Here is a 12,123-nt window from a genome sequence, read left to right on the forward strand (position 1 = left end):
GAACACTCCAAACAGCATGTCATTGGAGGTTGATGTGGCATTATATAAGCCTTCGCTTGTCCAGTTTATTTAACTTTCAGATTTTTCTTCTTTTGCCTCTGATTGGTATCAGAGAAAAATATTGTTGTTCAATACAAGATGAGAGATGGCTACACATCTTAGGGTAGTCAAATACTAATGTGCCAGGGTTTTCACCTAAACACAGGAGCACTGCATGTATATGCAATGCTGAACAAACCACAATCATTACTTCCAGTCTGTTTATATATGAACATCTACAAAGTTCAGGGTAAATTCTGATTTGCTGGTGTGCAGTAAACAGGCCATTTGTATTAGTTGTCATAAGAAAACATACTGTCAAAACCAACACATCTTTCTGGTTGAGTTACTAATTGTCACCCAGTGATTTCTGTTACTGTCATGTATAACTTGAGTGAAAGCACTTTCAACAATCAAATAACTCAATAGCCAACATCCTGAATTTTGTTTGAACTACTTGTTCAATGTTATATTGGTTAGCATTGATAATTGCAACATTAATCCAATCACCCGACAATACCACAGCTTTGTTCCCATCCATGAAGTGTAATTCATCAATCCAGGAATGGGTGTCTTCATCTTTGGATGATTCTCTGTATGTATCAGCAGTCTTTTATTTTGCAGGAGGATGCTGCTTCTTTTCACTGAGTCGTATACTTTGAACAAGTTTTTGAAGCTTCATTGACAAGTTGACTCGATGAAGAGCTGTCCAAAAGGAGTGATCCACTGTGTGATGAGCCTTCCTCACTGCACACTAGATGTCGTTACAAAATTGTTGCATTTAAGAAGATTATAAAATTGTAGCTAGGTTTGGAACAGTCAGGCTGTTCCGTTGAGAGACAACATGTCAAACAAACACACTCACCACTTTTACTGATACCCAAAAGATTCTTGTCCACTCACGTAAGTTTTCAAATTCTGTGTTAGGGCCATACTTATTGCAACATACAACAGTACTAAATTTCTCTTTCATAAATCAAGCCAAAAGTTCAGTTTTCAATTGAGTGGCCTTTGTTTATAAAACTCTGAATCTCATCAAAATCACGGAGATCTGCTATAGTACCTAAAATGTAATTCTCAGTCCTTCTTAGCTCTGGTCTACCACACTGGTTCTGCCGTCCAGGTTGTTTTCCACTCTGGTTCTGTCATGTCATCCAGGTGGTCTTCCACTCTGGTTCTGCCGTCGGAATTGCCTTCCATTCTTGTTCTTCCTGCTATAAGCATCGTTTCTATAACTACAGCAAAGACTGAATTCACCACAAAAGGACTTCTTTACATTCGTCACCAACTCATCTTCTTCATCTTGTGTTCCCTCGTGTTGTCACCTCTGATGACAGCTGCAGGTCACGTGATAAAAGGTCACGTGATAAAATCCCACATTAGCATAATTCGAGGCATAATTACAGGGGCGTAGGAGCCACAGGTGCGCCGGGTGCTGGCGCACCCCTTTGATTTTAGCACATATCACGTGATCGTACATCACGTGATTCTTTTTGTATTGTACCCGAGTAATGGACAAGTGTCAGAGACGTATCGTCGAGTTTGTGGCAAGCAAGAAGAAAGCTGCTAGCACAGGTGCTAGGCCGAACAGCACAACCCAAGTTATAATCATCGATGATTCCGATCGAGATTCCGATAGTCAAGAAATGGATACAATTGAAGCGACCACGTTTTCATCCGTTTCCGCTGATGTTCCGGTTCGACAGTTAGACGAAGATTCGGATGAAGACGTTGAAAATGAAGAGGAAATACAGCTGATCCCACAGGTTAGTGCTGTTACACAACAATCACGCGAACAATTAAGCGAAGAAACGGTGTCTCAAGTGGACTCTCCAAGTAGTAATCTTGTAGGCACGCCGGAAATTAGTATTAGTGTAGCAAGGAACACAGCTTCTGACAGTGCCACTGTTTGTAGCACATCAGATGGCTGTGGTTGTGTTGGTTGTAGTGATTTAACTAGGCCAAACCAGCCATTGGATGTGTCCAAATCAAAATGTATGCAATCACATCTTAGCAAAGAAAGGCAGCTAGGGCAGAAGAAACAATACAATAGATCCATACAAACATCCTGGTATAATAAATACCCTTGGATTACTGTCTGCACCGGTCGGTATAAAATATACTGTAGGATCTGTTGCTTAGCAAAGCAACACGGACTATTGTCAACTTCAGTGCTTAAAAATTCATCATTTATCGGTGATGGATTTGGTAATTGGAACAAAGCCCTTGAAAGATTTCACATGCATGAAAATAGTGATATGCATCGTGAAGCAGTAGAGCGGCTTCAGTTGAGGGAGTCTAGTATCCACATTGGCTGTATACTAGACACCAGAGCTGCTCCTGAGCAAGAATTTCACAGGAGCATGCTTCTAAAGTTGTTACGGGCAATCAAATTTTTAGGAAAACAGGGTTTGGCTATTAGGGGTCACAATGAAAATGCAGAGGCTTTTCAAGGTAATCTGTACCAACTTCTCCTGTTACAAGCAGAAGATTGCCCAGGCATGAACGAATGGCTGAGACAACGTGAGTACATTTCACCAACAATTGTAGATGAGCTAATAAAATCAATGGGGAAAAGCATTCTCAGAGACATCATAAGTGAAGTCAGTAGTGCCCCATGGTATGCTATAATTGCTGACGAAGCCACTGATGTTTCAGGTACTGAGCAAGTATCTGTATCAGTTCGTTGGGTTAATAATTGCTATGAAGTTCATGAAGACCTCTTGGGCTTGAAAGAACTCCCTAATACTAAAGCCGTGACCATCCACCATGAAATCAAAGATGTGCTGATGAGATGTTCGTTGTCTATTTCTCAGTGTAGAGGGCAGGCTTACGATGGAGCTAGCAACATGAGCGGCATAAGGAATGGGGCCCAGGCACTATTCAAACAAGAAGAACCTAAAGCTCTTTATGTTCATTGCTTAGCACACAGTTTAAATCTATGTGTACAAGATGTTTCTAAAAAGTGCAAGCTTCTCCGAAACACCCTGGATTTTATTTATAACTTGGTCCAGCTTATAAAATTTTCTCCTAAAAGGCTAAACCTTTTTGAAACTTTAAAAAGCGATGTGACAGTGAACACAGGTGAAACACTGCCTTCATTGAGGACTCTCTGTCCAACTCGATGGACTGTGAGACATGGGGCTATAGCGAGTGTTTTAAAGAATTACAAAGTATTGTTAACTGCTCTTGATACCATACAGGAAGGGCATGATGAATATGCTGCAAAGGCAAGCGGGCTGTTAAATCGGATGGAGCAGTTTGATACTTTTTTTGGCTTAAAACTGGCTCACCAGATATTTGCTCCAGCTGAGCAGTGCTCCACCAATATTCAAGCAGTTAACATTACTGTTCAAGAAGCAATGAAGGCTGCCAATGTGCTTATTTCTCATCTTCGTTCAATACGAAATGAAAGCACATTTAATTGTTTTTATGAACGTGTCATCCATGAGTCACAGTCTCTGACTGCAGAACCCAAGTTGCCTAGAATCCACAAATTGCCTAGAAGGCTGGACCATGGGTCTTCTGCACCTCATCAACACTCGTGTACAAGAGACATGTATCGACAAACTTACTATGAGGCCATTGATACAGTATCAGAAGAAGTTAAAAGGCGATTTGATCAATCAGATATCCAATTGATCCGAGATATAGAGACCCTGTTGCTAACATGTGCTAATGGTACTGGTACAGACTCGTTGTCTCAGGCTTTAGTTAGGTTTCTTGAAGGAGATGTAGATGTCGAGCATTTGAAAGTTCAGTTGCGCATGCTGCCTGATGCGATAAAAACTGCACTCAATGGTACCATCAAAAGAGTCACCAATGTTAGAACTATAGCAGATGCCATGATGCAATCAGAAATTTATCAAAATATGCTCTGTGAAGTTAATAAAGTTCTTTTGCTATATTTCACATTTCCTGTGACTACTTCCACTGCTGAAAGATCATTTTCAAGTCTCCGTAGAATTAAAACTTACTTGCGGAATACGATTAGTGCCTGTAAATTGAACAACCTGTTGCTTATGCATGTTCACCAGCATAGAACTGATAAATTAGATTTAGTTTCAATTGCGAGGGAATTTATATCTGTCAACTCCAGAAGAATGAACTATTTTGGCAAAACAATGTAACAAACTATTTTGGTAAAACAATGTAACACTCTATTCATAATATGTAGCTACTTAGTTTTATTGTGTGTATTAACTTTCCTTTACAGCATGCATTCTCAATGCTCATGTACATAATGCCATTATACCAGTAGCTATACTACATATATATATCAAGTCAGTATTAATTCCATTGATTTTATGTTGTAACATGTTCAGTTTAATCTAATTACATGAATTTTATGCAGTATTTTTGCTATAATGTCGTCAGCGTCTGGGGGGCTGCGCCCCCCAGACCCCCTGCGGGTGAGTCGCCTCCAGCCTCAGCACCCTTGCCCTCAAAATCTTCCTACGCCCCTGAATTATAGCCGAAAGACTAGTTATCGGCTACAAGAAACAGCAGGCTCGTTTTGTTTGTCACAAAAGTTACATAGTACAGTGTTTGAAAGTGATTTAGAGGATATACCTAGGCACTTTAGGCGTTCCGTTCCGGAGAATAATGCCACGGAATATGCCATTCCGTTCCGTGCCGTTCCGTGGAATAATGTAAACCGTATATGTACGTGTTGAGCTGAATCCTTAAAAACATTTAATAACTCAAGAATTCAGTGTTGGGAGTAACGCGTTACATAAGTAACGCGTTACGAAATATTATTACTTTTGTGGTAACTAAGTAATATAACGAAATACGCTATAAAAACAGGTAATATAACTCAAGTTACTTTACTTACAAATGTAACGCGTTACCTAAGTTAGGGTCCGCAATCCGAAAAATCAACTTTTACAAATCGATCCCCCTACCATTGTGGGATGTTCATTGTGGTATCCCATTGCTAGATCCACCATGAAACCGGAGGCACGATTGTTGTCTTCACAGAAATATCGATTTTAGTATTTCGTGAGATGCAAAAATTGTTTTTAAAATTTCGTGCTCCACACAAAGAACGGGATAGAACTTGCTGCTTAGCTAGATATTATCTAGAGTTAATGTAGTTAAAAAGTATGTACAGTAATAAGCAAATGATTCACTGAGTTCCCAGCACAGGGTTGCTTTCTCTCAAAAAGCAGAAACCGAAACACAAATTTTCGAATTCAAACTGTCCTACCAGCCAAGCCAAGGAAAGCCAACTCTTCCTCATAGTGATGTGATAAGGTTGGATGCATAGTCTGTCTATGCTGTTAGTCTGGAAAGGATCTGAGACTTCTCACCATCTGGGTGAAGAACGTCAAAATTTTCGTGCGTCATTTCAAGGGATTCTCTCAATGGTACCAAAGCGCTTTCCAGTACTTCTGATGCCACACTGGTCACTTAATTTTGTTTAGAATGATGATAAATGATGGATCAAAACGTTTAGTAGTAGTAGTAGTTGGTGTTTCTGTGATTTCATATGATGCAGTATACCAGCAGCTCACCAGGAGCTCCACACAGCTCGAATCAAAAATGAAAAATTTTGTACTTTTTTCGGTTTGTTTTTGGATGTTTTGCAGCATAATAGTGATGTAGGGTGATCTAGTAAAGATTTGAAGCTGCTGTGGAGCGTGAGAGGTGAAGTCAAATTTGGACGATTTTGCTGCCTCCCTTGATGCATAGCTTAGAACGAGGCGTGGAAGCCGTGGATGAAATAATAATTGACAACCGCTGCTACCAAACGTTCAGGGACATCTTTTGCCATAGTTTTAGTTTATAATTGATGATTGTTGTGGTTGCAGGAGCGCTGGAAATGGCTAGAAAGCGTGACACAATCCTTTAATGCTGCAGAAAATTTTGACACTCGTCACCCAGATGGTGAGAAGTCTCAGATCTTTTCCAAACTAACAGCATAGACAGACTATGCACCCAACCGTATCGAAACACTATGAGGAAGAGTTGGCTTCTCTTGCCCTGGGTGGTAGGGTAGTTTGAATTCGAAACTTTGTATCTCTTTGTCTGTTTTTTTCAAAGAAAGCAACCCTGTGCCGGGCACCCAGCAAATCATTTACTTATTTCTGTGCGTAGTTTTCAACTACAACAACTCTGGATACGATTTGGCTAAGTAGCAAGTTTCATCCGGTCCTTTGTGTGGAGCACGAAATTTTAAAAATAAAGTTTGCATCTTGCGAGATACTGAAAACAATATTTCTGTGAAGACAACAATCGTGCCTAAGGTTTCATGGTGGATCAAGCAATGGGATACTACAATGAACATCCCACAATGGTAGGGGGATTGATTTGTAGAAGTTGATTTTTTGGATTGCGGACCCTACCTAAGTAATATAGTTACTGTAACGAATCTAATATTACGTAATATTATTACTACAAGTAACGAAGTTACTAATCTCGTTAGTAATCCACTGAGTAACGCCTAGCCACAACGAAGTAATGAAGACTACTGAATGAGGCTTATTCACCAGCTTCTTACTTATAATCAAGATTTGCACATTGTCCAACGACGCAATCGTGTCACGTGATAAAGGTGGTAGTTTCAAACGTGACAGCTTAAGGCTGTGGGCACAAAGTAATATAATATGTAATATTATTACAGTTACTTTATTTTATTGGTAATATGTAATTGTAACTAAATAGTTCAGCTGCAAGTAATATGTAATATGTAACTAGTTACCTTTAAAAAGTAACTTGCCCATCACTGCTCATGATCATAGATGCAATTACACACGATCTTGAAATTTGGCTCATTTGTAGTACTGCTTGACCCACTAAAAATATTTCAAAATCTTTTTGTTCAAATGTCTGACATAGTATTTATGGGCAACCAAAATTTTCACACCTATGGGAAGCCATATAAGTACACTGTCCATTACAGGTCTTTCCTAAACTTGTAATGGAGCCAAATCGTACATGTCTGTTGTTGACACCTTTGCTGTTACCATTAATCATCTGGTTGATTGAAATGTTAACTCCATTGAGAAAAGTCCACTTTTAATTTTTAGCTGTTTTTCAGGATTCAGCTCAACTTGTACATACTATAATTTGCATTACTCTTTCATCATTCAATCCATGTGCACCTACTAATCAGTATTAGTAGTATATTACAAAGCTGCTGCAATTTATAATGTTGTTGAATTATTGCAATTTATACACATTTCACAAAGCTTCCAAATGTAAGTATATACAGAAAGTTGGTTAGTTGTGTGATCAAAAACAATACAATGGAACTGAATACATGGCACTAGTAATAAAAATAATAACAGATGGCATAAAACTAAGCTACAAATGGTGGAAAAACCATGACTGTTTATGTGTTTGCATGTACAATGAGCACACCAAAGGAATGTCTGACACTAAAAAGATAGTCTATTGATTTCAGTTTCAATCAGTTCAGTGACAGCTGCACAACCTCTGGTTTCTTTAAGAGCTCTTAATAGTGTGGACCAAGTTCTAGGTCCTACACCATGATCAAGAGACAGCCAGTCTCTTAGTACTTCTTCACAGCACTCTTCTGGGTAGTTCCTGTATTTGACATCAATAGTCTTTATTACCCAGCTCTCAAACTCAAGGGAATCAGCAAATCTTCTCCAATCTGCAGCAATTTTTGGAACAACAATGTTGTTGAGTTCTTTCATTTTTGGTTCTGTTGTGAAACAATGAAACCAAGCTAACACAGAACCTTGTATTGTGCACTGGGGTAGCATGAGCTCAATCATTCAATAACACATTGTATATAAGTGTGGCTATAGAAACAGAGTAAAATATTATTTTGAAAAGGCTGTAAGCAGTTACTTTCTACGATGCCAAGTTTTACATACTTGACATTAATTTTAATGCAAAGTTCATGTAGACAGAAAGTATTGTGTGAATATCTTTTAATTGCTAATGGTGATGAATTCACAAATAACCCAACATTTTATAACATTAACACAACATCTACTGGTACTGGTATATATACAGATAGTACATTTACTTTGATCCATTATAACATGTGTGGTTTCATCCTTTACAGACTTTTCATTATTATCTGTAGAGAAGTATAATTAGAGTGTGCACTGCTTTTATTAATCATAACATTAACCTAGATTAGTATCGCTGAGGATTTTTGTTTTTGTGTGTTTCATAAACTGCTCATCTTGGGAAGCTGAAATGAGTGTAATATCATATAAGCGCAGATACTCTATGTACTTGCCATTACATTGCTGCATTATATGGTGATCTCTTTCACTTATTGGACTATCATGAGAACTTTCATCCAGAGAAACTGTCTTCTTGCACTGCACCTCATCATTCATTGTTGTTACTAGAGTGGTACATTAATATATACTCCATTGCTAGTATGCTAACACTTACTATAAACTTTCAGATCATGAGAAATTTGCTCTGTAATTGTTTTTAGTTGGTCAATCTCTCTTAAAGTGGTTATCAGTGTAGACCAGGTTTTTGGTCCCAGTGTTTCCTCACTCTTCAACCATTTTCTAAAAACCTCTCCACAACATCTTGTTGGATCACTTCTAAACCTCTCTTCCACATGATCAATTGTTGAGGTCTCCAACTCTAGAAACTCTGCAACAGTTCTCCAATCTGCTGCAACCTTTGGGATCACATGCTTGTGAAGTTGCTTCATTTTTGGCTCTATATATTACCAATAAGGTAGCTAATATTTAGGATAGCATCATACTTGCCTTGCTCTGTAATTTTGCTAGTAGTGTGAATGTTTGGAGACAAGTTGTAGGATGACAGGACAAACTGGTCTAAAAGAAGATGATACTGCAATGTTACATGTATAGAAATAAGCCATCAAACTTTCTTATAACTACAACGATACAAAATGAACTCGTACACTATAATTGCAATATTAATACAGGAAGGAACTGATCTACTCACACATACATGTATTTCCCAAATGTAGTAGTACATTCTATGATTCCATCATGTTGAACTATAATGTTCTTTATGATAACATAACAACATAGTGATGTTGTCTACTACAATTGGAAATACTTTTAAAGTCTGCTAATAAACACTCTTCTATAACTTATCCATTATCAGTTCTGTACATCACTACTAATAAGGTGTTAAAATGTAAAACTTTGCTGAATGTGATACACCACAACAAATTTAACATTTCCACTTGCATACAGTAAACTTGTTGGTTAAACTTTTCCTTGCAATTTGCTATAGCTTAAGTAACACAACATACATACGTATGGTGTCATATCTACAAGTAGGCAATAACTTGGCAGCAATTTCATTATCACCTTTTTGATTCTCCATCACGTCTGATGGTGGATGCATATCCTCTGTGCTGTGAATATGTGCATCAGCACTTAAAGTTTTGAGTTCATCTATGTAAAAGTACAGGTCAGCATGTATAATAAGCAGTAACAGAGTGAGGGCAAAGTGTTTTGCTAACCTGGATCAGTGTTGAAAGTATGATTACTGCTCACTTTGGAACACTGTGTGGCAGAGGGATGCCTGTCTGAACTTTCATCTTCCTTTGCATACTTCCCAGGAGTTGCTGTGCAGATATACATTATATATATATATAAACTTTGGATATGTTAAGTGTGTTGTGTATTAATGGAATGTTTGGTGGGATGCAGAGTTAATACAGGGAATTAAAATGTAATGTTAAAATAACAGTTGATTTTCAAACAAAACATTGCTTTTCACCAAAATATTTCATTACATAGTAGCCATGCATGGTATCATAAAAGTTTGCTACCTGTGTAGTGGTGGTCACTAGAAATCTCTCCTCCTTTAGAGTCCTTAGTGGAAGCTGAACATACATGTATTTCACCTATGATTGTATATATGTATAAACTCTTCATTTGAAAAGCTTATTCTTACCTTTCAACTCCTGTTCAATTTCTTTGCTGACTTTTGACAGTTGTTTAATCTCTTTCAAACTTGTGATCAGGGCAGACCAAGTCTTTGGTTGCAGTCCATGGTCACTCATTAGCCATTCCCTTAGCATCTCTTCACAGCATTTAGCTGAGTCATTTATACACTTCTCTTGGATGTTGTTTACTACTGAAAGCTCAAGTTCAAGGAAATCTGCTACTGTCTTCCATTCATTTGAAATCTTTGGAATTACCATTTTGTGTAGAATCTTCATTTTTGGCACTAAATGATATATCATGAAATATCAAGTCAATGTGATTTTAGTATAGCTACCTTGTTCAGTGATCCTAGGAGGGAGAGTAGTAACAGTAGTAGTTTGGACAAGCTGATCTACAAAAAAAAAATTATAAGAACCACACCAGGAAGATATTAATATTTAGGGCCGCCCACAGGGGGGGGCAACTGGGGCATTTTGCCCCGGGCCCCAGCCTGAAAGGGGCCCCAGGAGGCCCAATGAAGGGCCCCCTGAATACCTGTTTAAAAGATCGATATACTCTAATAGAGCAGTCAGATCTAAATACTCTAATAGAGCAGTCACAGTATTCTTCAGAGGAGCAGTGTAGCAAGCTTATAGATAAGGAGATATGGTTGGTGATGGGTAGTTATTGTCATTGCCAGTAGGTTGTGACCTTTTTTTTTTTTTTTTTTGGTCTTCACCTTACAACTTGGGTCAAGGGCCCCACTTTAACTCTTTGCCCTGGGCCCCTTAATTTCTCTGGGCGGCCCTGTTAATATTTGCACATGTCTTAACACATACGGTGGTATCATAACTTAATGCATGGTTACCTGATGAACATTGGAGATTGTCAACAGATTCTGTGAATACTTGCTGAGAAGCATTAGCATTCTTCAATACTTGTTCATTTGAAGCTGTATAAACAACATATTTGTACTCTGCAATTAATTATTACATTATACTATACTTACTTGACAACAAATTATGATCGTTTAAGCTCTTTAAAGGTTCTTGAAGATTGCTAAGTGCTAGGGGGGCTACAATAGTAGGATCTTGATCACTTTGTTTTACAGGTTTCTTCAGGTGAGCTTAAAAATCGAATACAACATTTAATGTATTGCTATAGGTATATGTCATACCTGTCAAGATTCTATGGTAATCAGTAATGTCAGCATGGACACGGTTCACTGGACAGTATATGGTGCTGCTCTCAGTTGCCTTGTCCACTTTCAAGTGCATCTTCATGCACTGTGAACATGGTATATAGCAAACCACTGGAGCCTTCATGAAGGTAGCAGTCATGTGTTGTCTCATTAGATCATCAATGAACTTCTGAACTAATCTGACAAGCTCATTGCTGTCAACAAAAGCTCTTTCTTTCTCTACTGGAAGAAGATATGGCTCAGGGATAATTTTCAGACTTATGACGTGATGGTCAAATTTGGGTTCTAGCTCATATATTTGACGCTTTCCCAGCTCCATGCACACCCACTGGTATGTCAACCTGTATACAGCAATACACACAACATGTGACCAAATTTGTGAAAATCATCAATGTTTGCACACACCACTGAAATTGAATTTTCACCATGAATGGATAGTCGCACCAATGCACTAAACAATTACACTGCAGCGTGCTAGTTTGTTCAAGGTGTGAATTTATGGAGATGTGTGTCAGCCACTGAGAATGCTCTGATGCCTTGCAACTGGACAGCTGGACCACTATGCTGTGGACATGGATACTCATGCATGGTCAGTTGCCCAGATGTTGTCTACAAGTATTTCTTTTACTCTGAGTGGGTCAGGAGGCCCTAAGCCCTATATTAAGACTGGAGACTAGCTGGCCATTTTCTGTTGGGTACATCAATCGCCCATTCACCATCCCCACCACCACTATGGTCACATTGTTTGTGTCATACAAAAAGGTTGTTCAAAATCATAGCTATTTCAGTAACTACGTAGCTTACTATGACTACAGTAAGTAAAAGCACTACAATGGGCTGCATTCATGGTAAAAATTTCAAACCAGTACTTTTGACCTTACAAAGTTACATTGAATTGAAATCTTTAAAATCATGTACATTCCAAACTACTACATGAGCAAACATTAATGGTTTTCAAAACTCATGTAATAATTATACAGTAAAATTAATGTTAATGCTACTATTATATTAATTATATATTGCTTA

General features: G+C 38.2%; 2 protein-coding genes across 5 annotated transcripts in view; one reads left to right on the forward strand and one right to left on the reverse strand.

The window, feature by feature from the left end:
* Positions 1 to 1,467: 1,467 nt before the first annotated feature.
* Positions 1,468 to 4,395, forward strand: LOC136258221 (zinc finger MYM-type protein 1-like). Its single transcript, XM_066051551.1, has one exon. It carries the CDS (start codon positions 1,551 to 1,553, stop codon positions 4,167 to 4,169), a length of 2,619 nt encoding a protein of 872 aa, XP_065907623.1. The 5' UTR covers positions 1,468 to 1,550; the 3' UTR covers positions 4,170 to 4,395.
* Positions 4,396 to 7,245: 2,850 nt separating this feature from the next.
* Positions 7,246 to 12,123, reverse strand: part of LOC136257909 (uncharacterized) — a 50,255-nt gene continuing 45,377 nt past the window's right edge. For 3 of the 4 annotated variants that reach the window (XM_066051228.1, XM_066051230.1, XM_066051231.1), the window contains 14 exons: positions 11,074 to 11,438; positions 10,906 to 11,022; positions 10,765 to 10,848; positions 10,252 to 10,308; positions 9,925 to 10,200; positions 9,800 to 9,874; positions 9,488 to 9,592; positions 9,333 to 9,419; positions 8,757 to 8,825; positions 8,425 to 8,706; positions 8,264 to 8,374; positions 8,153 to 8,215; positions 8,045 to 8,098; positions 7,246 to 7,714 (listed from right to left, as the gene is read on the reverse strand). In XM_066051228.1, coding sequence (XP_065907300.1) covers positions 7,425 to 7,714; positions 8,045 to 8,098; positions 8,153 to 8,215; positions 8,264 to 8,374; positions 8,425 to 8,706; positions 8,757 to 8,825; positions 9,333 to 9,419; positions 9,488 to 9,592; positions 9,800 to 9,874; positions 9,925 to 10,200; positions 10,252 to 10,308; positions 10,765 to 10,848; positions 10,906 to 11,022; positions 11,074 to 11,438 — 2,035 coding nt within the window. In that variant the 3' untranslated portion in view covers positions 7,246 to 7,424. The remainder of the gene's footprint in view (positions 7,715 to 8,044; positions 8,099 to 8,152; positions 8,216 to 8,263; positions 8,375 to 8,424; positions 8,707 to 8,756; positions 8,826 to 9,332; positions 9,420 to 9,487; positions 9,593 to 9,799; positions 9,875 to 9,924; positions 10,201 to 10,251; positions 10,309 to 10,764; positions 10,849 to 10,905; positions 11,023 to 11,073; positions 11,439 to 12,123) is intronic. The other variant, XM_066051229.1, reaches the window with a different exon arrangement.

This window comes from Dysidea avara, chromosome 6 (genome assembly GCF_963678975.1).
Source record: "Dysidea avara chromosome 6, odDysAvar1.4, whole genome shotgun sequence".
Classification (NCBI taxonomy): Eukaryota; Metazoa; Porifera; class Demospongiae; order Dictyoceratida; family Dysideidae; genus Dysidea; species Dysidea avara.

What these genes read in the sequence shown, in the direction of transcription:
- LOC136258221 (XM_066051551.1), top strand. Translation starts at nt 1,551, where the DNA reads ATGGACAAGTGTCAGAGACGTATCGTCGAGTTTGTGGCAAGCAAGAAG.